The sequence below is a fragment of the Dipodomys spectabilis genome, unplaced genomic scaffold (assembly GCF_019054845.1).
Source record: "Dipodomys spectabilis isolate Male_0828 unplaced genomic scaffold, ASM1905484v1 ptg000174l, whole genome shotgun sequence".
NCBI lineage: Eukaryota > Metazoa > Chordata > Mammalia > Rodentia > Heteromyidae > Dipodomys > Dipodomys spectabilis.
The window spans coordinates 5,421,005-5,448,643 of NW_024870851.1; the positions used below are offsets into that span (position 1 = coordinate 5,421,005).

The 27,639-nt window shown below is 43.5% G+C and overlaps 1 protein-coding gene across 2 annotated transcripts in view; it reads right to left on the reverse strand.

Moving 5' to 3' along the window:
- The window catches only part of Myo3b (myosin IIIB), a 370,163-nt gene that overhangs the window by 239,325 nt on the left and 103,199 nt on the right, over positions 1–27,639 (reverse strand). For both annotated transcript variants that reach the window (XM_042694123.1, XM_042694122.1), the window contains exon 7: positions 22,723–22,788. In XM_042694123.1, coding sequence (XP_042550057.1) covers positions 22,723–22,788 — 66 coding nt within the window. The remainder of the gene's footprint in view (positions 1–22,722; positions 22,789–27,639) is intronic.

A 27,639-nucleotide genomic window follows, 5' to 3' on the forward strand; every position in this document is an offset into this window, starting at 1 on the left:
TCATGGATGCTCATCTGTCTATGTGACTGCCAAAAGGAAATCAGTGCAAATCATCCCATTTTCTAGGACAAGAAGCAACCCAAAGGGTAGTCCCACGGTCAGTAACCCAGCAGATGCACTCCTTCTGGCTTGAGGAATCGTGAATGAAAATTCCTAAAATAAAATCAACACAGGCCTTCTGAGAATTTCTGCTGGAGACAGACTTGGGCTTACACAGTACCCCTAGAACCTCAGAGGGAACAGGGTGGGACAGGTATCCAGGACCTGCGAGAGCCACTACTAGGACTTCCCAGTGGCAGCAGGTAGGTGATACTAGCTCTTTCTCATGTCTTCAGCCCAGACACCTGGGGCTGAAGTGTTCCCTACATCTCATTTTCCCCACATAATACACCACACACTCACACACACACACACACACACACACACACACACACACACACACACACACACACACACACCCCGACTTCTAGGTTTGCATTTTTGTCTTCCTATCAGTAGGAACTTGTTGTAAGGGAGTGGCAGCCGTCCCAGCCTGGGGACGGTATAGCAGAAAGGAAACCACGTTTATGGAGGGAGAGCATGCTGCTGGCCCACACAAGATGGTGGAGTGTGAAGAGGGGAAGGAGAAGGGGAAGGGAAAAAAGAAAGGGGAAGGGAAAAGAAAAGAGAAAGGGGAAAAGGGAAAGGGGAAAAGAGAAGGGGAAGGGAAAGGGGGCAGACAAGGAAAAAGGGGGAGACTTCTGGTGGGATTGGGGTTAGTGTAGGGAGAGGGTGGGGGGAGGAGCTGACCCCAGAGTCTGGGAACCTCGCAGAGTCAGAAGCAGGGGTGACAGGCCATCCAGGATATGACTTCAGAGAAAGGGAGGTAACTGTCCCAGGTGTGCCGGTCACCTGCCACCTGGGTAATTACCCAGAGACTTCTGGGGGAGGACATGAGAGATCCTCCTCAAAGCGGGGAAGAGGACGTCTCCGTGCATTCTGGCACAGAGAAAGTGGCCCTTTTCCGGGAGGCAAACCTAACAGGGACTAGCTCACAGCCTGAAGAGAACCAAGACTGAAGGGAGGGACAAGTAGCAATTTTTTAAAAAGTTCACGAGTTAGATGAGAAATGTAATCACTACCTTACGAATGTAGCTGTAACCACTCTGTACATCACCTTTACAATATTTTTTTTTTAAGCTCACAGTATGTGAAGGAGGCAGTGATCTGAAGTTGCCTCCCATCTTCCTCCCTGGGACAAATGCCTTATCAAACCTTAAGAGAATAGGTATTTGGAATCTAGCTTGCGATTCAAGGTGGCATATCTTGTTTTCCAACTTTAGCTGAACCCATTGTGGGAATGGGGGCCCGCTAGTGTGAGGTGAGTTGGAAAAAGCGCTATGGGTTTAAGGAACTCCATGAATAAGTGGATGGATGGGTGAATGGGTGGGTGGATGGATGGATGGATGGGAAGGGGAGGGGAGTAAGGTTGGAAGAGGAGGGAAGGAAGAAAAAAAGAGAAGAAACTAGTTTTCTAGGAAAGGACATTTAGAAAGCATTGATGATCCTCTATGCCAAGTAAATTTGAGTTTCATAAAGCATGTATTTATTAAACATATTTTTAATCCTAGAATTAAGAAAATTGCTTAATTTTATCAGTCTTTCCAGATTTAATTGGTTACAGACCTATTCATATTTTCTTTTTTTTAAATCAATAACTTCCCCCAAATGACATCCATGGTTACTCTTCTGCAAGAATCAGTACTATGCTTTTGAAATCGAGTAGAGAGATGAATCCTCATCTCCAGAGGTCCATATGCAGATTATCTGGGGGCTGTTGTTTCTGCAGAAGACGATGTCTCAAGTTCTCTCTAGTTCTTCCCAGAGTCCTCCACTCCAGAAAAAAAATGAAACACAGACTAGCTTTGGGAAACCCATATCATAAACAAGCATAAGCCTTTCATTACCAAATATTTTAATCTCCTTTACTCTTTTTTAAAATTTGGATTTAGAGCTAGGATGGCAGTGGCTCAAACCTATCATCCTAACTACTCTGGAGGTTGAGATCTGGAGTATCACAGTTCAAGATCAGCCTTAGCAGAAAAGTTCACTATATTCCACCTCCAAATCATACTCCCCCCACCCTCCAAAAGAAAAGCAGAGCTGGAGGTATGATTCAGGCAACAGAGCACCAGTCATAAGAAAGCAAGGGAGCACAAGGCCTAGAATTCAAGCTCTGGTATAGACACTATGAACACACACACACACACACACACACACACACACACACACACACACAAACTGAGTTTAGAAGAGGTTTCCCTGTGCTAAAGAACAAAGCAACAAAACAAAAAAATTACTTCTACCAAGGGATGTGTGTCAGAGTCCTTGAATCTCAAGGCCATGGTAGGTGGTTTGAATATGATAGAGAAATCCACCCGCAGAAAAATAGAGTACAATTCAGCCTTGAAGGAAATCAATCTATCACCTCATTTGAAATTCTAGTACTTTTCATCAGGCATTCATGACTGAAGATTAATTCTCAGAATTCATTAGTGTCACCACATTAAATGTAGGTTGTTGCAGCCATTTTCAGCCAGCCTGACTTTGCCAAAAAACAAGCCAAAAGCAAGGTCGGGCTCTGGCACTAGGAGCATGCTTCTCCAAGACAACAGTGCTGCTGAGACACAGGGCAGATCTGCGCTGGGACCTCCCCTGTCATTACCAAGTCCCCAGCTGCCTGCCTCAGGAGCCCTGTTTCCAGAGTGGCAAATACATGTTTACTCATGAATGGACATGCTCCACATAGAGCCGCTGAATAAGTAAAAACTAAAAATACTGGGAATTTGGGGAGTGAAGCTGCAGGGAGAGGATTCTTACCCCATATCATAGAGCAAAATGAGATCCAAACTTAGGATTGAGGCTTCTTTTAATTTCTTTATAAATAGACTAACTTTCCTGCGCGTAGCTGGCCAGTAAGATAACTGAGTGCCCCTGTGGGTGCAGAATAGCTAAATGTTTTTGATCTGAGCAAACATTTTTCTGCCCTTGCCATTCCTGGTGCCACCCCTCCCCTCCACTCCTCTCATCATCAGACAGAAGCCTGACTGACAAAGAGGACTCCACAGCAAGAAGAAAAAATCCTCCAGAGAATACGCTAATTATAGGCTAAATAGCAGAGCCCGTGGTGCTCCATCTTAAATGAAAATTTCCATTCTGCAAGGCAAGACTGTGACAAACTAAAGCGTTTTCATGACTAATGACTAATAGCCACCACCACCACCACCACCACCACCACCACCACCCCCGCAGCAGGCTAAAACACTTGACATTGCTTATGTTATTTTAGTAGCCCACCACCTCTCTGTTCAGTGGAATATTTAATGGCATTTCTATTTCCATATGGTATTCAGTGGTGGGTTGTCTGTCTGCTAAGACATAAAATTCATACGAACTTCACACCTGTGGTGGCAGGTGGGTGCTTACCTGAAGCTGTAAGATCAGATCCTGTGCTCAGCAAGGCAACTCTACAGTCATTAGATAAGTTTGTATTTGCTATAGGAAAAAGAAGACTGAGAAGGTATGACAGTGGGTCCATAACAGGAAATTCAGTGACTTTCTGAGGTGCTAATGGGAACAGATTGTGTGTGACCAAGTCAGGAGAGAGGGAAGGATCACAGGTCAACCACCAGCTTGCCTGAGATCTCTGGGCAGGACGGTACTAGGGTAGCAAGGGAAGCAACTCAGCCTGACTTCATCTCTGAGGTTCCACAATGAGCCCAGGTGAACCCATTGGGAGCCAGAAAGTGGGCATACTCACCAAGCACAGGGAGTACAGGCATGCATCATCAGACCATGCACTTGGTAAGAAACTGAGTAACTTTTCTCATCCAGAGACTTCTCCAAGTCAGTAAAACATAGGGTGGTGTGAAGTCAAACTACTAAAACTAAGAGCAAATAGGACAGAATGGACTTCAGAGGTAAGGAACATACCTCTGAGTATGAGTTTCCACACAAAACCCAGGCCCAGGACAAGAGGCCCTGCTAAGACAGAGAGCTGCAATAATGCCCCGCGGTAATAATGCCCAGCACTGCAACTGCAGTGGAACCTGCCAACTTACCTCTTCACCTTACCCTGTCCTGATCCTTTGGTCAATATTAAATAATTACAAAAGCCCAAACTAACTGGTTGTATTCTTAGAAAAGGAAATATGGTCAAAATTCTAGATTCTCCACACTGATTCTCTGGGGCAGGCCGAGGGCCACAGATGGAAGGAGCAGAGAGGAAAATATACCGTGGATTAATGGGAAATGGGTCTGGGGAGAGAAGGAGCGCTGTAGAGATGTTAATCAAATGAGATGATTTCCTTTGGAACAACCCAGCACAGGTGAAGATAGGGAATAGGGTAAACCGAGGTAAACCGAAGGCATGCTGAGGGGATGGCAGCTCTGTGATCATCCTCCAGCACTTGCCTCTTCTGTGTATGCTGGGCCCTCCAAGACCTGTGGCTTCTGTGGAAGCACGCCCTCTACTGGACATGGTGACAGCAGAGGATGACTTCAGTTTTTGTAACCTAGGTCTAAGGTGGTAATTACCACCTTTTACAGTTACAGATATTTTATATGATCTGGTGATGCATGTCTATAACCCCACCATTTGGTGAGTTGAGGCAGGAGAATGATGAGTTTGAGGCCATTTGTGGTATACAGTGACACCCTGTCTCAAACAGACAAATGATTTATTTAGTCCCCCTCCCACCGAAGAACCCAGCCAGGCACATGGCTCAAGCCTATAATCTTAGCCAGCAGAAATCAGAGGATCAAGGTTTGCGGCAAGCCCTTAGCAAAAAGAGGTTTGAAGGACTCCCTTTCAATCAATGGACTGGCATGATGGCATGTAGCTGTCATTCCCAGAAACACAGGAAAGCACAAGTAGGAGAATCACAGTCTAAGTCAGCCAGGGAGTAAAATAGTGAGACCTTACTTCAAAAATAAAGAATAAAAGAAGCTGAAGGTGTGGCTGCCTAGGAAATATGAGGTCTTGAGTTTGAATCCCAGTATCACCAAAAAAATTCTTCCCCTGGCCACACAGCCATATACAGAATCCAGGTCACCAGAAAACATGAGCCATTACTTCACCTTTCAGATCCAATAGATTGCTTGTGGGATTATGAGTCTGTGTTCAAAAATACTCTCTGCTTTCAAGAACTGGTAAAGTTTGATCTCAGGAGCTGAGTTGCGTGATTGCTCCATTTCTCAGGTGACAGTGTGGCAGCTTTCCAGTGCTGGTATTCACTTTCATGGCCAATGTAGCTAAGTGTTTCCTGCAGTACTCTAGTCACTGGATTTTGGCTTTGCAAAGGCTAACAGTACAGGGTTCCTCTACACCACCAGCAAACCAGGCAGAGGTTAGTCTTGGCTTTCTTGACTGGAAAGTAAGGGAGGGTTTGCTTGAAGCAGACCAGAAGATGTTGCAGCATGTGGAAAGGGGAGGGGATGACACCTGCATTCATCAAGAAGACAGTGATGATGGAAAACACTGAGTAGGGGCTGGGAAGGTGGCTCAGTGGTAGAGTGCTTGCCTTGCATGCATGAGGCCCTGGGTTCGATTCCTCAGCATCATATAAGCAGAAAAAGCCGGAATTGGTGCTGTGGCGCAAGTGGTAGAGTGCTAGTCTTGAGCTGAAGAGCTCAGGGACAGTGCCCAGGCCCAGAGTTCAGGACCCAGGACCGACAAAACAAGAAAGAAAAAAAGAAAGGAAAACTCTGAGTCATAGCATAATAATCCAGAAGTTAAAAAAACATTATTTAAATGTATTTTTGGTGGGGCATGGGTGGCTTATACCTAGAAACTGAGTTACTCAGGAGACTAAGATCTGAGGAATGTGATTCAAAGCCAGCCTGGGCAGGAAAGTGCATGAGACTCTTAATTCCAATTAACCATCAAAAAGCTGGAAGTGGAGGTGTGGCTCCACTAGTATAGCACCAGCCTTGAGAATAAAAGCTTAGAGAAAGTGCCTGGGCCCTGAGTTTAACCCCCAGGACCAGCACCAAAAAAAAAATCCAGAATCAGACAATAATACTTGAGGAATAAGAGCCAGGTATTGGAGACAAACCCAGCACTACCACTTAAAGGTATAGGATGATCCGAAAGTTAGCATAATTCACTGATCCTCAGGTTTTATCATTAAAATGATCATGAAGATTGTTATAGGGAAGGACAAAGACAGTGGGTATAAAGTGCTTGTTGTATAGTAAGCACTCAATTATGGGCAGCCATGGTACCAGGTGCTGGGAGATGGTAAGGCAGGCCATTGGAAAAAGTTAGCTGTGGCACATCAGTTAGCAGGATGCATGTCACACAAGTCTTTTAGTCCATTTTCCTTTGCTACAACAGGATTCCTGAGGCTGGTAACTTAAAATGCACAGAAACTTATCGTCTTGCAGTTCTGGAGACAGCAAAGTCTAAGATCAAGGCAACAACAGTTTAGTTGTGTGGAGAGAACTGCTCTCTTCTTCCATAATCATTTCTCTCTCAACAGAGGAGGAATGCCATGTCCTTACCTGGTGAAAGGCAGAAGAGCAAGAAGAGATGGCCTCCTTCCATTAAGCCATACTACGAGGACACCTAACCCCATTCAGGGAGAGGAGCCCTCCCAGTGTAATCATCTCTCACAAGCCCCACCTCTAATATGATCATATTTTCAGTACTTGAACTTGGGAGGAGACAAACTATTATAGCAGGAAACATTAACCTGCAATGGCTCCTGAAGTTAACTTTGAGTAATACTGTGTCCATTCATCAGTTGCTCTCTCTCAATCTGACTCCTTCCATTGAAGAAAGGTGTGTGTGTGAGTGTGTGTGTGAGTGTGTGTGCACACACGCATGCACGTGAGTGCACAAGTGTTCATGGACCAGTACTGGGTCTTGAATTCAAGCCTGGTGCTGTCCCTGAGCACACTTATTCAAGGCTGATGCTCTATTACTTCAGCCTCAGCTCTAGTTCTAGCTTTTTGGTGGTTAACTACAGATAAGAGTCTCAGATAAGAATCTCACAAATTTTCCTCCCTGGCCTAACTCTGAACTTTGATCTTCATTTCTTAGCCCTGTGAGTAGCTCGGATTATAGGCATGAGTCAACAGTGCCTAGCAAGGAATGATATCTTAATCACAGTGGACTTTCAGGGTCTAACAATTCAGCAACAATAAAGAACTTTTTGACATTTTCAAATGCAAGCCTTTCTGTACTTAGTTTGGAGTGTCTAGCTAATTTCTCTGATTCAAAAATCAATTTCCATTTTGACAAACAGTCATGGTCTGCTTCTTAGTCCAGGCTTAAGTGCCCGGGGACACATGAATCAAATTATATTCTTTTCCTTGATCCTTCCATGATTCACATTTGTATGTATTTCCTTCCTACAAGGGCAAGGAATGGCTAGTATCCCAGACCTTTAAACAAAACAAACACAGTGTTCCACCATAAATAACCATTACATGCACACAACAGCCCAAAACTAGGGTAGGAGCTACAGAGTACAAAACAAACAAACAACCAAAGATATTATATTTGTCCACAAGAAACATATCATCCTCTGGTCCTCTGGGGTATACTGAACTTCCACATGGAAGTATTTAGAGAAGCAAGTGTGGCAGGATTCACTGATTCATCCAAAAGCATGGTAGGCCCTACACCAGGTACCTATTGAGAGCCACTACAGAATGACCTGGGCATCAATGATCATAACTCAGCACTAGCCAGTGTAAGCACTAGAATATCTCAGACAAAGCAAGCAGACCTTGGTGTTTCACATGAGAGGTGACTCTTGGGTCCCATGGTGAGGAAATGCAGAAGCCCCTTGGGGAGGGCTCCTGGTAGAAAGTTCACAGGTCACTTGTAGGTATTAGAGTAGAAAAGAAGGAGCAATGCAGAGGGAAGTGAGAATACAATCTTGTTGGGAACATCCTTCAGATAAAAAGCCAATGAGTTGGGCTTTCTTTTGTGGCCACTTGAACTTGAACAAGGAGTGAACACTCAGATCTTTGCTTTGTAAGCTATTGGCAGGTCATTAAAGAGACAGAGAAGTCTTTGTAGGCAGCACAGTCTAAAGGAAGGAAGTAGGAGGGTGGTTGTAACTGTATAACTTGAGGGTGTTAATGGAAAGAATTGCCTGTGGGAGCTTAGATCCAATTGTATTTCATACGTGGAACTGAAATAGTATAAACAAAAACATCTTTTACCGTCACTACAACTGCAACTTCTCCCCCCCAAAACCTGGCTTTTCCTGGCTTCTATTTGTTTGTTTGATTTTTGTGGTCTCTTTGTTTTGGTTTGGTTTTTTGTTTGTTTGCGCTGGTGATGAGGCTTGAACTCAGGGCCTGGGTGCTATCCTTTAGTTTTTTCACTCAAGACATCCTACCACTTGAGCCACAGCTCTACTTCTGGCTTTTTGGTGATTAATTGGAGATACGAGTGTCATAGACTTTCTTGCCCATGCAAGCTTTGAACCTCAATCTCAGATATCAGCCTCCTGAGTAGCTATAATTACATTTGAGCCACCAGCATCTGGCTTCTTTACTTTAGTTCTCCTTGTGCTCAGCAGTACGGCAATACCACCATTGACCTGCCCTGCCTACTTGTACATTCCCTGACTCTTCTCTTAGTACTCTCCCACTTCCATCTTCCTCCTTTATTCTCATTTCCAGGTAGAGCACCATGACAAGGGCAGAGAAAGTCACACGCTCAAAGGCTAGGAACAATGAAGAGGACTAGTCCCATTTACTCCACAGGCTTAGACACTGTCTCTGAACCAGAACTGAGACTGTCTAGTAGATCCGATCCACCAAAAGATGCAGGGAGTTTGTGCACTCTGGGGTAAGGCAGCCCAGCCCCAAACAAGCCAGTAAATTCTGCTGACAATTAGTGGGTTTAATTATAACATGCCTGTCTATAGCAGGTGCCGTACAAGAATTAAAAGTGTAAGAAAACTAACAAAAAAACTACCCCACAAATTTTGCAATTATTAAAAATGATTTTTACAATAGTGTTCATGAGCAATAATTCACATACCAAACAGTTTGCCCATTTAAAAAGTATCGTTCAAAGCTTTTAAATATGTCCTTGTAGTTGTATTACCATAAGCCATTCTAGAACATTTCACTACACCAGTGCTAACAGTGGCCATGCAGTAGCCATTAGCAGTCACTGCCCCATTTCCCATCGACATCTTGAGTCTTAAGAAACTACTCATTTGCTTTCTGTCTCTGTGGATGATATGCCGGATCTGAACTTTTTGTGACTGGCTTCTTTCATTTAGCATACTTTCAAGGCTCTTCTATGTCATAGCATTTATCAACCATCCATTCCTTTTTATTGCAACAAATCATCTTCCATCATCTGGATAGTCTACAGTTTTGTTCATTCATTTACCAACTGATAGACTTTTGGATTATTTCTACTTTCAAATGATTGTGAATAAATGTTGTCATGAATAATTCCTTTTTTTTCTTTTGTCAGTTTTGGGGCTTGAACTCGGGGCCTGGGCACTGTCCTTGAGCTCTTTTGCTCAAGGCTAGTCACTTGAGCTGCAGTGCCATTTTGAGTTTTCTGGTGGTTAAAATTGGAAATAAGAGTCTCATGGACTTTCCTGCCTGATCTGGCTTCAAATTACAGTCCTCAGATCTCAGACTTCTGTGTGGGTAGGATTACAGGCATGACCCACAAGAGCCTGAGGCAACTGATTTTTCTTCATCTTGTTCCAGAAATATGTTAAGGTATATTACAATAATGCATATGCCAAAAGAGATATATGCGATAATAAAATATAAGCAAGCAGAAGGGAAAAATAAAACAAAAGGGACTTTGGGGAAGAAAAATGGGAATTACAATATCAAATTTGTTAGAGGGGCCTATAAATTTGGTTCTAGACTTCGTATCAGACTATGGGAAGAGAACAGTATTCTATATTTCTCAAAATTCATGACATATAAACAGACCAGCTGTTTTCAGAGTTGATAATTAATAGTGAGAGTTTTCACAGGAAATGACCACATTAATGTAATGAACATGGTCCATCTTCCAATAAACATGACATGGCACAAATGTCACAGGAATGTTTTTTATAACACTCTTCAATCCAGCCAATGCCTCATAAAAAATAAATTTAAAAAGTGTAGCAAAAACTCCTGGGTGGCCAATACACAAAGGCCCCAAGCCCTCTGGAATGAATCCATGTCTAAGTCTACAAGAGAGTTGGTGGACTTTTACAGTTTGGCTCCTTGATTCCTAACCTTATGGAATACAATGTCCAGACTCTGGCATCAATCATCAATCACATTAAGGAAAGGCAGCTGCCAAGAAACCATGTACCAATCATTGCTAGGATAGAAATGAAGACTATAGAAAAAGCATCTCAAAAGGATAGAGGGCAGGGTGAACAAATGTGGTAGTGGTCCTCACTAGACACTGTTGAAAATGAACTATCCTACTTGTGGGTAGAGATGGGAGGGTAAAACTGGGAGGGTTTGAGGGAAGGGGCGACATTGTCAAAAAAGAAATGTACTTATTACAAGACTTATGAAGCAGTAATCCCTCTGTAATAACAATTAAAATTTTTTATATAAAGATTTTTTATTGTGAAAATACTCTACAGAGAGGTTACAATTACATGAGCAAGGTAACGAGTACATTTCTTATCAAGCATTGTTGCCTCCTCCTTTGTTTCCCTTTAGCATCCCTTCCCATCTCCCACCCCCCTCCTGCCCACCCCCCTGCACCAAAGTTGTAAAGTTTGTTTTTCGACATAACGACTTGTACAACTCATTGTTGCAATGGGTCCCCCTGTATCCCTATTTAAACCATTTGTTTTTTCCCTTCCCCTCCACAACAATTAATTTTTTTTTTTTTGGTTGGTCATGGGACTTGAACTCTGGGGCTTGGGTGCTGTCCCTCAGCTCTTCAGCTCAAGACGAGTGCTCTACCACTTGAGTCACAGCACCACTTCCAGTTTTCTGGTGGTTTATTGGAGATAAGAGTTTCACGGACTTTTCTGCCCAGGCTGGCTTTGAACCGTAATCCTCAGATCTCAGCCTCCTGAGTAGCTAGGATTACAGGCGTGAGCCACCGGCGCCCGGCTACAATTAAAAATGTTTAAAGGGTGGGAGGAGAGGAAGACAGGAGCACAGCACTTGTGGGCATGGACGTAACTGCACGGACATACGGCCTCTCAGTCATGACCACTGCACTGTCATCCAGGCTTCAGGCCTACTTACAGTGGGGGGTGGCAGCCTTGATGAAGAACAGCAATGGCCTGGAACAGCTGCCATGCATGGTCCCTGTGGCATGTCACCCCACATTGTGTGCCCTCCTACCCTTCCCTCTCAATGTGTATTTTCCTGGTGAAGTTGTAAATAGACTAAACACTTTCCTGGCTGGCTGCCAGTTCCATGACTATTATTGATGGTCTGAACATCAAATTGGGGATAATGAACTAAGCCAGGTTTTCATAACAACCTAACCCCACTGAAAATGCCTGGAACAAAATGCTGTTTAAAAAAAAATGTTGTCAGATAATAGGCACTTGTAAACGTTTTGGGAATTTTGGACAGTTAGAGCCTGCCTTGGTTCATGGTCCTGAGAGGCAAACCACCGCGATGCCGGTCCCCTGCCTCCTTTCTGCCTCACTTCTCAGAAGCCTCCAATGGCACTGACTTCAAGGCCAGTGTGTAGTGCAGGTCCTGATGCTGCTTTTGGAGAGACGGCTCTTCCTGAGGAAGTGGCCACCTAGGAGGTCGGGAAACACTGCTCCTGTGTGTGTTTGTACCCAGAAGTGAACACTCCCCCCGGGGAAGTCAACCTGAGCCTTGCTACAGCACTACATTTTTGTAAAAGACAGTATTTTTTCTCTTTTAGGCAAGAGAACAGATAAAGACACTGACTGCCAAAGACAGACTAGGGAGTGTTTAAAACCTCTCTATTAGCATGATAGTGCAGAACAGCTCCATCCATTTCATCAAAGCCAACAGAGACCCTAATCCTTTTTGAAAAGAACTCTCAGGCAGCCAAGCCTCTAATTTGCTGAATAATAGGCCATCTGATTAACCCTTGCAAAGCAAAGCACAGATATTGCTGGCAACAAATGTTCCTGGAAGGGCAGGGAAAAAGGAGGAGAGTGAGCATTTGAAATTGTTTCCTCTCTAACTGATAGGTAACTAACTCTGTGACTGGTTTCTAAATGATTAGCTCTTTGCTAAGCTAAGCTAAGCTTAGTATATATATCATATATATACATATCACACACACACACACACATATGCTAAGCTTTTCTTGTGTGTGTGTGTGTGTGTGTGTGTGTGTGTGTGTGTGTGTGCGCGCGCAGGTCCTGGGGCTTGAACTCAGGGCCTGAGCACTGTCCCTGAGCTTTTCTTTTTGTTCAAGGTTAATACTATACCAGTGAGCTACAGCACCACTTCCAGCTTTTTCTGAGTAGTTTATTGGACACAAGAGTCTCATGACTTTCCTACCCAGGCTGGCTTTGAACTGAGATCCTCAGATCTCAGCCTCCTAAGTAGCTAGAGTTACCAGGCCACTGGGCTTGCTTTCCTCTCTTGTATCCCCCTCCTCCACCCTTATTGTCTCTCCCCAGAGGAACTGCAGATTCCCTTCCAGTACTGTATTGTAACTGTGGTGTAACTAATGTTGGCGCCAGTGAATGTCAGTGACATGCACAGATGATGTGGAGGGACTGTGCCACAAAGTATGGCTGCGGACCAGTGACCATAAAAGGTCTTCTTAGTCCCACCTCTGCTGTATAGGACACTTGTTCTTTGGGGCTGGGAGAGAAGGAGGCAAAATCCACAACCTCAAGAAAGGGATGAGAACTGAAAGAGAGGGGTACTGGTAGCCTGGCATTTCTCAGATCACTTCTAATTAACCAGAGGTGCCTAGGATGGAATAAAGCTGCTTGGTGTATTTCTGTGGGCTCCAGCTGCTGAAGGCAGACAAGGGTGTGCTATTTGCCAAGGGCAGGTAAGTTGGTAAGCTAGGTGGAGGACTTCACATGGGTATGCATTCATAAATCACATACATATTAGCCTTCTGCTAGTTATATCAGATAACGAGATGAATGATTGAACGTATGACCCAGTGGTCAATTATCATGTGGATGATATAAATTCTATTGTGCTGGGGACATTTATCTCTGTATTGATCTGGCTTCGCTAGCAAGGACCATAAATTACTAGCCTTTCATAAGCAATGATAAATACTCTAATAACAGAATGCCACCAGCTCCTGTTTTCCCAGTAAATTCCCTTATGGTTTCAATCAGAGAAGAAACGTGTACTTTGTTTTGATTTGAGCTTATTTTTATTTTACTAAAGATAATCTTTGACTGTAGCTTGGGGTTCACAGACAAGCTTGGGGGGAGGAAGATAGAGATTTTGTTTATACTCGCACAGCTGCAGCCTTGACATTACCACCATCCCCCACCAGAGTGGCACATTCATTACAACTCATGGCCCAGCGTGAGTCTGCTCTAACCGTATCATAATGAGTGGCTTTGCTGTCCTGAAAAATCCTCCCCATTCTGCCTAAACATCCTGCCCCACCCCACCTCCTGACAAGCACAGATCTTTTCACTATCTCGTAGGTTTGCCCCTTCCAGAATATCATACAGCCCTGATCACAGGTAGTCTTTCATTGAATAATGAGCATTTCCATTCTGCCATATCTTTTCATGGCCTGATAGCACATTCCTTTGTAAACACTAAACAATGTACCATTGTCAGGACATACCACAGTTTATTTGTCTATTTATCAACGACAGAACTGTGATTGCTGGGTCCAGTGGTAAGAGTGTGTTTAGTTTAGAAATTTCCAGGCTGCTACCTAAACTGGCTGGCTGTACCACTTTGCATTCTCCCCGGTAAAGATGACTGTTCCTTTGTTCCACATCTTCACCAGCATTTGGTATTGTCGGTGTCTCAGATTCTGTTCATTTTCTGACAGTAATATCTCAGTGTTGATGAAGTTTGATTTTAATCTTAGCATTATTATCAAAAGTTATATGGAAGGGGTGGCATTGTCCAAGAAGAAATGTATTCTATCTGACTTATGTAACTGTCACACCTTTGTAACATCACTTTTATAATAACAATAATTTTTTTAATTGTATGGTCAGTTGTAGGAGCTCAGTTGGAGGATAGGAAATGGAAGGTCACAATTCAAGGAGAGCCCAGGCAAAGGTTACAAGACTTCTATCTCATCCAATAAAATAAATAAATAAAAAGCTAATGGCCATGCACTTATCACCCCAACTATGTGGGAAGCATAAATAGGATTGTAATCTAGACAAGTTTAGGCATAAAATGAGATGCTATTAAAAAAATAATAACTGAAGCACATTGGGTTTGGGCGTATGGAGTCAGAGTGTAAATAAACAAGTAAGTAAATAAATGCTGAGGAGATCATTATATAGAAAATAAAGACCATGGAGAAAAATTCCTTTGCTCTAAAAAAAAACAAACAAACTGGTATTCTTGCACCAATAGACACAAACTTCTAGGTATTACTATTACATTCATAGGAATTTTGCAAACTGTTGATGTTACATTGGTTGCTTGATCTGGCCACAATGAACTGTTTGTACCACAAAAACCCAAAAGCACTAGAAACCAACGCCATCTCACCTCTGAGCAGCAGGATGTCAAACGCCATCTTACCATGGCTGAGCATGCTGGTCATTCTAAAGCTCCCATGGGTAGAAATTTCCTTTACTCCATACTTTTTTTCTACTTCTTTTTTCCCCTTCCTACCTTCTATTGAATTACTAAAATGTTCCAAAAGTTCTGTCCTTTCTTTTTTCTTTTTTCTATTACTTTTAAGTAGTTGTACAAAGGGGTTTCAATTCAACTTGTCGCTTTATAAGTACAACGCATTTTGATTAGGTTTTTAACATAATATGTGTTTGTTTGTTTGGGGTGGTACTGGGGTTTGAACTCTGAACCTTGCATTTGCTTGGCAAGGACTCTATACTTGAGCCATGCCCTCAGGCCTTCTTCATTTTGTTTGCATTGCTTTGCTTTCTTAGTAGTTTACCACTCTTATTTACTTTTTTGTTTTTTAATTATCTTCAAGTAGCTGTACAAAGGGGTTCCAATTCAACATGTCAGTTTATAAGTACAGTACATCTTGATCTATGCCATCCCTTTCATCCAGCCCTGCAATCCTTCTGCTAAGCACTAACCCTATGCATGCCTAACTCCTATCTTAATTTCTACCCCTTTCCCAATATCATAATTAGAATTAGCTTTCCCATATTCTATCCCAAATTGTTCCCTTAATAGGTATTTTAATAGTTAATAGTTACTTTCATAAGAGTTTATTTTAATAATATTTTACTGCTTCAGACTGTTCTGTGAAGTTAACTTCATTTCAATTGGATTTTTGCTTCATTCGTCATCTTGCTATTTTGTCTTTCTTAGCTTTAGAAATATGCATATGCTTTGAAATTTCAGTGGCAAGCTCCCTCGGAAGAAAGACTCTGTTTGCCTCTCCTACTTCGTCCATGGTCACCTCCTATTGCTAAATCACTTCATAGCTATGTCTGCTGGCTCTCAAGCTCTTCTCTTAGAGATGTACATGTGGCCAAGAAATCTTAATGCTGAGTATCTATTTAGTCCCTGAAGCCTCTGTAAAGGCCAGCAAATCTTTGACAGTTGCAGAATTTCCCTACTTTCACTATTGTGCAGGCTGTTTGAGAAAAAAGAGTTTAACATAAGCCTTTAATATTTGATATGTGTTTTTTTTTTAAAAAAAAAAAAAAGGAGGGAAGAAGAGAGTACGACTTTTTTATTTTATTTTATTTTATTGTGGGAATACCGTACAGAGGAGTTACAATTATATGGGCAAGAGAGTATGACTCTTTCAAAAGAAGAAAGGTTAGCATAGGAAAATGTCCATAGCATTATTTCAATAATTTCTCAGCACAGCCACGGAAGGCAGCTAACAAAACTAGCAGAGCAAGAATGTGAAATCTATGGCGCATGCCCTGGGTCTGGCTTCTCACAAGATCTAAGCCCAGTGGTGGCCAGGAAATGAACAGAACATCTGGACTGCCCATCTCACCATTTGGGGTGTTTGGGATGAGGCCACATCCCTCATTCTTCTTGAATTTGTAAGGTTCCTAGGAAGAAACTGTTCCAGGGATGTGTGGACACTGAAGTGTGCAAGTCACACTTGAATCCCTTAATGGTTCACACCTTGAGAAAATCACACAGCACCAGCTGAGTGTAGAGGATCTATTAGGAAATGTGAATTTGACTCAGGAGGTATAACCTTGAAATTTATAACTTTATTTATTTTTCTCATGAAAGGAAACAAAATCCTAATCTTTCAAAATGAGAAAGGAGTTAAACTGCATTTTTAAATATATATTGATTGGTATATGTGAAGAGAGGAAAGGAAAATTGGGAGAGGGGGTTAATTTAGATTTATTTTATTTTGAGCTTCTTCCTGAGTTTTTATTAATTCACTAATTCCCCGTTTCTCAGGAGATGCTAATTAATTCAAGAAGCCTTAATAGCTAATCATTGGCTACATAAATCTAAAATGGAGACAGTGTCACTGGAGATGCTGCTGCTCATTTTAATTAAGATTGCCAAATTGTGAAGTGATGTAAATAAAGGTTATTGTATCTTTCTACTCCAAAAGGGAGGTATTAACCCTTTAGTGTCTCCTGAGAATCCAACAAGAAGTAAAAGGCTGAGAATATTCCTGGACCTTAATAAATTATTGTGTTATATTGTTGAAAGTGGATTGCTTATTAACTTTATAAAGCCGGAGGAATTAAACAGCCTAGAAACACAAAATGGAGAAAGAGGAGGAGCTGACAATCGTCCCTTTGAGGGAAATACAATCAACATCAAGGAAACAAGCACCCCAAAATGGTTAGCTTTATCATCTCTAGCATTGCTTAGGCCTGCAGAGAAAGTGAGTGTTCTGGGTCTGAATGTCACTTTTTAAGGGAAATTTGCATAGATATATGCAAATGCCCATTTCCTTAGCTCAGAGTGATTTCCTCTTGTCACACTGCTTGTACGCATTTGGGTACAAACGTCCTATTGAGGGACAGCAAAGACTGTCACAGCATTTCATGACTAGAAGGCAAGGATCAGCTCCCTTGCTCACACTGAGAAAGGGACACCCCTCACTAGCTGCTGGTGGGGGACAGAAAATGCTACCTCTAAACATCAGCCTCTCTGTAAGCAGAGATTTCAGGCTGAAATCATTGAAAGCCACAGAAGCCGGGAAGGGCCTCAGACCTTCCTTCACCCTTCTATGTGAAAGACCCTCATGTGACAGGTGGCCTGCGCTATGCCTGGAGAAAGAAATGCTATATTGCAAGATCAAGAAGAATCTGAGGGCTGGGAATGTATGTGGCTTCGTGCTTGCCTAGCATGCGTGAAGCCCTGGATTTGATTCCTCAGTACCACATAAACAGAAAAAGCCAGAAGTGGTGCTGTGGCTCAAGAGGTAGAGTCTGCTAGCCTTGAGCAAAAAGAAGCTCAGGGAGGCTGGGAAGGTGGCTCAGGGTGCATGCCTTGCATGCATGAGGCCCTGGGTTCGATTCCTCAGCATCATATAAGCACAAAAAGCCAGAAGTGGTGCTGTGGCTCTCGTAGTAGAGCACTAGCCTTGAACTGAAGAGCTGAGGCACAGCGCCCAGGCCCAGAGTTCAGGCCCCACGACGGACAAAAAAAGGGACAGTGCCCAGGCCCTGAGTTCAAGCCCCAGGACTGGCAAAAAAATAAATTTTAAAAAAAAAGCATCTGAGCCATAATCCCCCAGTTTACTCCCACTAGGACACACTCCCTTCTTGTCAATCATACTTCTGCATGATTCCATTCTTCATCAAATCTAAGCATAAAAGCAGTTTTCCTGGGTCTTTAGATCCTCATTTCTGAAGGTATCTCAGTCATATAAAATTCATGTTCAATACATTCAGTATGCTTTTCTCTTGCTAGCATGTCTTTTATTAGATGGGGTGTTAGCCATATACCTCACTTTTTTTCTCTCCTATTCTTCCCAAGCCAGCCACCTTGAGTAAGCAGTTGATGTGTGAAGGATCCACATTTAATAAATCCAAATGTGAAAAGCTAGGAGGCTTTTGGTGGATTTTCTCTTGACCAAAAGAAATCCAGTTTTATTGTCTCACTAACCAGTTTATCATTGAGGGTGAAATCTTAATCTTAATCTCTTATAAAACCCCTATAGTTTTAGAGCAAACATCAAAGAGCATAGCTCATAAATAAATCTTTTTTGGCCAATAGGTAAGAAAGTATTTTTGGAAGTTAGCCTAGGGACCTTAAATTAGTTTAAACTTAAAAAGTGACATCCACTGGGACCAAGGTGTTAGCCAAATGAATATTAGTGTTGTCTTTTCAAAAGGCTACTTGTGAAAGCAAGGTCTGGTTGGTACTTGAACCAGATAAGCTTGTTATGCAAATAGATTTAGCCAGAGGGGAAAGGGCTGATAATGAAATTGTTACAAAGCCAACCACACATTAGAGAGGTGACAAAAAAAAAACCCACACCAAACCAGGTCCTAGCACAGGGATAAAGAGAAGAGCAGAATTTATGTGAGCATCATGTTTAATTTATCATAACTAAGTTGTCAGCAGTCATGCCTTGACAAATGCATAACTAACACATATAAATGAGTTAATTATCACTAACAACCAAGGGTTCAGAACCAAACAAGAAGGATTTTTTAACCCTTCCTTCCTTTTCTCTCTCTCCTTCCTTCCTTCCTTCCTGCCCTCCCTCCTTTCCTCCCTCCCTCCCTCTCTCTCTCTTTCTTTCTCTCTCTTTCTTTCTTTGTCTTTCTTTTCTTTCTTTCTCATCCATCTCCCCTCCCCAAAACAAGTTTATAAGAGGATTTCAGATGGTTACTCCCTTTGAAAACCTCTCCTGCTGTCTTCAAATAAGAAAGCTGGAAGCAAATTGAAAAACACTAAGTCCATCTCAGTTCCACTCCTTCTTCTTCCTAAGGTCCCTACAAGGGTAAAGTTGCATGGTGCATTCACACTCCTGACCTGTACAGCAATCCTTTTGTCCCCCCTACACTGTTATACCCATGAGACTACAGCCATACCCTGCTGCACACCATGTGATGTCATCCAGGTCTCTAGTGAATTGTAACCAGCAAGGACTAAGACGTGGAAGATTCAGCCCACTGTGGATCACAAGGGGTTAATCCCCTACCCTCATTTCCAATCTGAGCAAAGTATAAAAGCAAACAAAGGTTCTCTCTTTAAATAGACATTTTAAACCCAGAGAGTGTCATTGTTTACAGTTAATTAGAGATCTGAAGTATTATAATGAAATTGCATGTAGCCAGGTTGCATTGGGTAAGCTGAGTGTGGGGGGGGGGGGCAGATGGTGGGCCACCAGGGACATTCTCATTTAGAAACCCAAGGATCCAGCCAGGTGCTGGTGGCTCACACCTGTAAGCTTAGCTACTTAAGAGGCTGAGACCTGGAAAGGATCTCAATTTGAAGCTAGCCTGGGTAGAAATAAGAGATTCCATCTCCAATTAACCAATAAAAAAATGGGCCTGGACGTGTGACTCAAAAGTAGTAGAACATAAGCCATGAGCAATAAAGCCAAATGAAAGGTACTGAGTTCAAGTTCTGATCATATGGGTTAGTAGAGAATTGGCAAGGAATTATGGCCTACATAGCTCACAGATAAACCAAAATGTGGCTAGCAATGAAATGGAAGCAGGGGGCTACAAAAGAATGCGAAAGTAAAAAGACGAATGAATGAGGAAATAAGGACAAGACAGTAAAACTTTAGTGTCACAACTTCCCAGGAAACAGGAAGGAGAGCCATCAGTCAGAAAGCCATCCAAGGCCAAACTCTATAATGAGGAAGAAGGCATAGATGGCTGACTGAGAAGGGCTACAGTGCTGTTTTCCTGTGGCATAACGATGTAGCATATCTCTCTTTCATAGTTCTTTCCTATCAAACTTTTCTGTCATCTTTACTTAAGTTTCTGTCATCTTTACTTATGTTTCTGTCTTACCCAAATTCTTCTCTTGCCAGATGCAAGAACTAAGCTTGTTTAGCTCCCCTAAACTTTCTGGTAACTTTTGGTGAGTTGGCTGGCAAGTTAGGGATTAAGTGTATCTTCTTCTGACTTGGACTCTTGGAAAGGTTACATACTTTGGAACCATGACTCAGATTGGATATGGCTGCTCAGAAGGTTACAGTGATATGAAGAAAAGAAGGAGGAGGAAGAGGAAGAGGAAAGAAGGAAGGACAGAGAGAGAGAGAGGGAGAGAGAGAGAGAGAGAGAAATAGTGAGCAGGTTTCTATCTAAAAGTATGAAATATAATTAATAGCAGTAAAGCAAATAACCACTTCATTTCTATTTGCCTCCCTGGCTCATTCACACTTTTCAGACTCTCATCCCTTTGTATTTTATCAAGATCCCTTTTGCTTTGCTCCTCATAGACATTGTTTTATATGGATTTCCAGTGTTCCAGACCATTCTAGCTCTAAAGCAATGCACAATGAGTACATCTGGAATTATCAAAGTTGGGAAATACATAAGCAGATTGGGACTGGTCCATGATAGAACTTTCCATAAGGAAAACATCTCTATTGTATATCATCCTAACTGTCCTGACTTTACCACCAATTATGTACCTTTATTCTCTGATCCACTCAAGCAATACTGTGCTGGCTATAGAATACAAACATAATGGGAAAAATACACCTAAACCGAACTTCTGAGTCACCTCACATCTTCAAGGCATCAGGAGAGCTTGGAAGAAGGTGGGTTGGTGAATATGTAATGGATTTTTTCTAGGTCAATCCTTAGAGAAGGTCGGTCAAGGGTATCTGTGTGCTGCAATGCAATGTAAAAGGGAGGAATTCTTTGGATCTAGTCTTTGCATCAGAAGCTTGGCTCCCAGATTTCTCTCTCTCTCTCTTTCTTGGGTGGGCTGAGATGCAGTCCTGAGCCATGAGGTTCCTTTGACCTCTTCCCTGGCTCCTCCTAATTCTCAGAAAGTGGCCTGTGACCATCATCTCTCTTGTTGGAATCTGTTTTTCCTCTCAGATAGCCAGACATTATCCATGGACTTGGAGTTGCCCCTGGTTTATTCTGCAGTTGGACTTCTAGATTGGGGTGGTGGACAAAGATCTGGCTTGTCTAGCCATGTCCTTGAACTTCACAGACAAATTGCAATATAGCCTCTCTTGGTAGAGTTCTCTAGAAGAACACTTTTCCATTTCACATCCCCCAAAAAAGCCTAGAACGAGGATGGACTGGATGAGTAAGCAAGTTCAATGACCCTGAGCTATGCTGTAGTTGATAGGAAAATGACAAGTTCATAGTTCTCAGAAGTCTAAATTCCATCAGGTTTTAAAGAGAAAAACCAGTCCATTTACTATACATTATCTAACATCCCATCAGGAGCTCGGATAGCACACTGTAATCAAACAGAATAGATCCACAGCCAAACATAAGAATATCACACCGAGCAAGACAGATAATGACTACAAATAGGGTCTCAGCAGTTCAGGTCATGCATTGCCTCCAAATTAGTTCATGGAAGGTGAAGTTTTGCTGCCATATGATTCAACTACAAAAGAGCTATTCAACTATCTCAGAGCTATTTGATGTGAAGATTGTGGGTAAATGATTGGAGATATAGGCTATAGTGAAGGAAGATGATCAAGACAATTTCTTTGTGTGTGTGAGTGCTAGTCCTGGGGTTTGAACTCAGGGCCTGGGTGCTGCTCCTGCATTTCTTTGCTCCAAGATGGTGCTCTACCACTTGGGACACAGCTCCACTTCCTGCTTTTTGGTGGCTAATTGGAGATAAGAATCTCAAAGCCTTTCCCTACTCACTCTGGCTTCAAACCACAAGCCTCCTGAGTACCTAGGATTACAGATGTGAGCTACAAGAGCTCAGCTCTGACCATCAGTTTCTGTTGAAGATCGTTCACAGGCATAAGAGAGAAAAAATACGTGCTGACCTCTTCTCTACTTCATGAATCAGTTCTCTCTTCCCATGACCTCTGAACCCTCTGCTATAGTAGGCACAGGGGACGCCTCTTCCCACTTCCCACAGTTCCCCGGGCCCCAGCCTGGGGGCTCTCGGCCCCTCCCTCAGAGAGGATCTTCTGCAGCGGGGGGCCGTGTGCAGGCCCCCAGTACTGTGTTGCTGTTGGATCTACTGTCTTAGACACACAAGTGTTGCCTTGCAGGCATGTCTGCCACCAGGGGGCTCGGCCACCAGCTGGGTTTTCATCTTGCTCTTCCTCACATTGAGCTCTGGTGTCTCGGAGGCCCAGGCCTGAGACTTCTTTGGTCCTAATTTGTCCTCTTGAGATCTAGGGCCATTTCCACCCCCAGATCCTCCAGCAGAGCCCAAGCCCCGCGCAGCGACCCCTTGTGGATGGAGGCTGTTAGGGTCGGCTTCTCTCTGCTGACAGTTTCAGGTGTGATCTTCCTCTCTCCCTAAACTCAGGTTGGCAATATCTAGCCCACAACAGAGAAACGTGTCCCGCATGAGCAGGAGACTCGTGAGCACCCAGTCGAAGGGGATGCATTTCTCCTCTCTCATTGTCTAGAAGGAACCCTGTGTGTACAGTCAAGTAGATGCCACAGCCCTGACTTCTCCCTGACTTGTCTCAGCCGGGCTGGGTTTTTCAGGGGCGGACATACTCACTGTGAGATGAAGTCATTGAATTCTTTGCACCATTTGTCCGGATGCAGTAACGTAGGTGGAGGATTTCTGAAAAACAAAAGCATCTCTTTTTTTCTTAAAATATAAAATGGCTCTCTCCAGTGGGCTGAGATCTGAAAGACCACAATTCACAGCCAACCTGAGCAGAAAAGCCTGTGAGACTCATATCTCCAAGTAACTAGCACACCCTCCCCCCACCCCCTGCAAAAAGCCAGAATTGGAGCTGTTGCTCAAGTGGTAGAGTGCTGGCCTGGAGCACAAAAAGCTCAAGGACAGCTCCCAGGCCCTGAGTTCAAGCCCCAGGACTCTCACAAACAATAAAAATAAAAAATAGTCGGGCACTGGTGGCTCACACCTGTAATCCTAGCTACTCAGGAGGCTGAGATCTGAGGATCTCAGTTCAAAGCCAGCCCGGGCAGGAAAGACTGTGAGACTCTTATCTCCAATAAACCACCAGAAAACCGGAAGTGGCGCTGTAGCTCAAGTGGTAGAGCGCTCGCCTTGAGCTGAAGGGCTGAGGGACAGCACTGAGGCCCAGAGTTCAAGCCCCATGACCGACAAAAAAATAAATAAATAAAAATAAAAAATAAATTATATATATGTATATATACATATATATACATATATGTATATATATATACATATATATATAAAGAAAGAAAACTTCAGCAAGTTACCCTCCAAAATAGAAGGTAGAAATTTATTCTATTTCCTCTCAAGTGAGAGTCATTGGTTAGTAGTAAGAGCCACTAATAGGGGCTAGGAATGTAGCTCAGTGGTAGGGTGTTTGCCTAGCATGCATAAGGCCCTGGGTCTGATTCCATGGAACTATGTAAATAAAACCTTAAAAAAAAAAAAGAGCCACTAATAGTGGTAAGTTAGTGAATTGTTAGTGGTAAGAGCCAGCTCAACACTCCTGTGGTCACTGAAGGGGTCCCTGCTCCCATTTTCAGCACCCTGAGAGTCAGGAGCTCCTCCTTCAGGAGTCCATGCTCTAGTGGAGGAGGGGAAGTACACAGCCACGTAGCTGAGCCCGAGGGTTGTAAGAAAGCCATAAATGCTCTGCGAGGCTTTGGAGAAATAGACTTTTAATTGCACAGGATTTTCAGATCATTATGGTACCATTTGAATTAATTATGTGGTGCATCTAAGACACTCATCGATGCATCTGTCACATTTTAACCATTTCCTGTGTGCCAACTGCTTGCAATCTGTAGGGGAGAAATCTAAGCAGTAAATCAGTGTCCCAGATCTAACAGGTCCTAGGGTGGGGGTGGGGGTGGGGAGAGGAGGATGGAGATGTCAGCCTGTGCCTCCTTCTTAGAGGTTAAGGGAATGAGCAAAGCGGCCACTCCTGAGGGAAGACAAGAAGAGGGGGACGGATGAGCCCTGGATTTATCTGAATTACCTCAAGATTCCATCATAAAGCAGAAGTGTCTACATTACCTTTAAGATTTTTCTCCAAGTCATTTATGAAAATAGGGACAGGTGGACAGGTCAGGTTGCGAAAATGAAGGAACATTTCTGCACACCTAAGTTTCAATGAGAACTTGAACCTTCCGTGTGATTTGTGTTTTCACCTACATTGTAATTGTTTCCTAAGGGCATGGATTGCTCAGCTTCAACAGGCAGAGAATTGAAAGCATCAAAAACTACCAGGAGTAAAATATGTGCCAAATAATATGATTGCAATTTGCCCTCAATATCTATTTTCTTCTCATTTCTAATGATAAAAGTTTTAACACATTGCTAACACAATTAAAAGACTACAGTTTTCTGTGTTTCTTGCCACTAGATGATTGAATTCAGGTTAATGATTATTTAAGTAAAATTGCTGTATGGTATTCTCAGAAAGTCTATTTTAAACACAAAAGATAAACTATCTTCTGCCTCCTTCTTGTCTTCTGGAGCATGGATGCAAGGGGTGAAGCATAGGCAAGTAGTTGATGATATGAGACAAACTTTTAAAAAAATGAAAACTAGTAACTGGATATGGCAGAGCAGATAGATAGGAAACCGAGCTTCATGACGACATTGCAAAGCTGCCCACCTGCTCTAGATTTCCCCTTTCTAGTCTTCCTTAACAGGAGATAGAAATGAGTCTCTATCTCCTGTAAGCCACATTTATATGCAGTGGAGCCTAATCCTGAGTCAAGTAATATTGTGTATTATCACCCTACCACATGACCGGAACAATTTGATAAGTGATATAAGAGAATAAGCACCAAGATACGGGAACACAGGTAAAGGCTGCCTACGAGTGGGAGCTTCCCGGAGACTTCAGAAGACGTTGACTTAAGTTTGCCCTCAAATTAGGTTGAAATTATCAAGTTAGAGGAGAAAAAGGAAAGAAATCATTTTGGGCTTGGGACATAGCATTTGGCAAGCTTGGATAATTCAGAAGTTACATTCTATATAATTCACTGAGGTCTGAAGAAAAGACAGAAGAGGGGGCTGGGAAGGTGGCTCAGTGGTAGAGTGCTTGCCTCGCATGCATGAGGCCCTGGGTTCGATTCCTCAGCACCACATAAGCAGAAAAAAGCCAGAAGTGGCATTGAGGCTTAAGTGGTAGGGCGCTAGCCTTGAGCTGAAGAGCTGAAGGACAGCGCCCAGCTCAGAGTTCAGGCCCCACAACCGACAAAAAAAGAAAAGAAAAGAAAAAAGACAGGAGGGAAAGACAAGGTAGGAAGAAGAATGGTAAGAGAAGAACATGGCCCTCTTGCTTTGCATACCAATTTAGTCATCCTCAGATCCCCAAGGTTGGCTGGGCACTGGTATCTCACTGGTATCTGCAATTCTAGCTACTCAGGAGGCTGAGACCTGAGGATCAAGGTTTGAAGCCAGCCAGAGCAGGACAATCTGTGAGACCCTTATCTCCAACTAACCAGCAAAAAAAAAAAATGAAAGTGGGTCTGTGTCCTAAGTGGTAGTGCACCAGCCTTGAGTAGAAAAAACTAAGGCACAGCACCCAGGCCCTGAGCTCAAGCCCCTGAACAAAAACAAACAACAACAAAATCCTCTGCGTACCCAGCTGGAAAGTGCAGCAGTGGAGGACGAGGCTACCTCTGCCTTCCTCACACCACCTCACGCTGATCCCAGAATATCAGTTTCAGAACCAGCTGGGCCGCGGGGTTCTCATGAGCCTCTGCCACCAGCAGCTGCGGCTGCTCACGACAGGCCCTCCTAGCTTTCTTCTGTGGACCTCAGTGCTGTGTCTCTTTGAGTAGATTTTCCTAGACATTGCAGCTCTGAGCAGGGCCTGTATTTGCTCTTGCCTTCTTGGCTTTTTTGTTTGGTTTTGCTTTGCCAGTCCTGGCACTTGAACTCAGGGCCTAGGAACTGTTCCTACAGTTCCTGCAGACAACTAAGGAGATCTGATCCCAACAGCATTCAGGGTCCCCACACTGGTCTGCTCTCTGAGTCCTGCACGACTCAGAACATGTCTGTCTCCCCACTCTCTTGAGAAGCAGAGTCTCATGGCTCAGGCTGTTTTGCTCTCTCAAGCCAAGCACAGAGGGACCTCTGTCATGACTAGATAAGCACTTGGTGAATGTCCACCATGGAGTGGAGAGCATGGGCCTTCCTGCCCTAAACCCCTGTCCCAGCAGGCAATGCTGGCCAGGGCAAGCTCTAGGACTGGCCTGGGGAGCAGAGGGTCACCACTCACCCCAGCCACCCTCAGGGGCTCTCCTGCAGTCCGTGCAAGGACACATCTTCCCTGAAGCTTGGCTTGGATTCACAGAGCTCACAGATGTCCAGACTTTCCTGGAGTCCATCTTAGCTTAGTTCAACAAACAGACATCGTGTGAAGGAGTCTCATCTGGATATAACTCAAACCAGTGTGGATCTGAAGACTCTGAGTGGTCTATTGAACTGGCAGTGTAGACAAAAGTTCTCTTCCTATTCAGAGAGAATTCCAAAAAGCAGTGGGTCTTTCTATCTCGTCTGCCCTCCAGCTGCAGGCTGGAGGAAAGGAGGTCTTTTTTGTTGTTTTGTTTTTTAAAGAAGTCCAGCTGTGTGTACTCAGAGTGATGGAAGAGGTGCCATGTGCACAGAGCTGTGGTGTGTGTGTCCTGGTGTGTGGCAGAAAGGGCTGGGGTATGTTTACCCAGCATCTGTCTTGTCAAGCTCCTGACCACACCCAAGCAATGCTACATGCAGGTCAACACTCAGGAAAACCACTGCCCTTCACCTGCCTGGACTCAGTTCTTACATGTGCATCTCAAACTCAGTCCTCACACAAAAGGTCCCAGCACGAGCTTTCTCTACATCCACTAGCCCCTCTGATTGGATACCTGCCCCAGAGCACATCTCTGAGGTCCAATCAGTCTGCTGTTCATGTGCAAGTCATCCAGGAGTGGTGGTCCATGCTGTGATGCCCAGGGGTCTCACATGCATGTGCCACTGCTCAAGGCCATGGTGGTGTGATGTCTAGGGGCCCAGGTACAGGACTGTGCAAGGCCCTCTATGGGAGGAGGCTTTGTCCTGATTGCTAGCCAGGTTCTTTCTCAAAATCAGCACCATGACCCTGCTCTTAGCCCTATTCTCTCCCAATGCCCAACCCCCTCCTCCAGGCCTTCACTGCAGGTTCACACAGGTTACAGCTTCCTCATCTCTATCTTCCACCTTGGTTTCTGTTCTGCCTTTTGACTGGGTCATCTAACAACTTATTTGATTAGGCGGCTCCCTGGGACACTTTAAAGTCACCAGATTCACACCTAAACTTGATTTCCTTCCTTAGAACTGCATTTCACTTGCTTGTCCAAGTCAGAAATCTGATTCTATCTTCTCTTTTAACTCCATGTCTCCCTAGAGAATGTGGAATAATGGCTCCTTCAAAGACACTTACATTCCAGTCCTCAGACACTGTCCACAACCACCCTACAGACAGCAGAGACA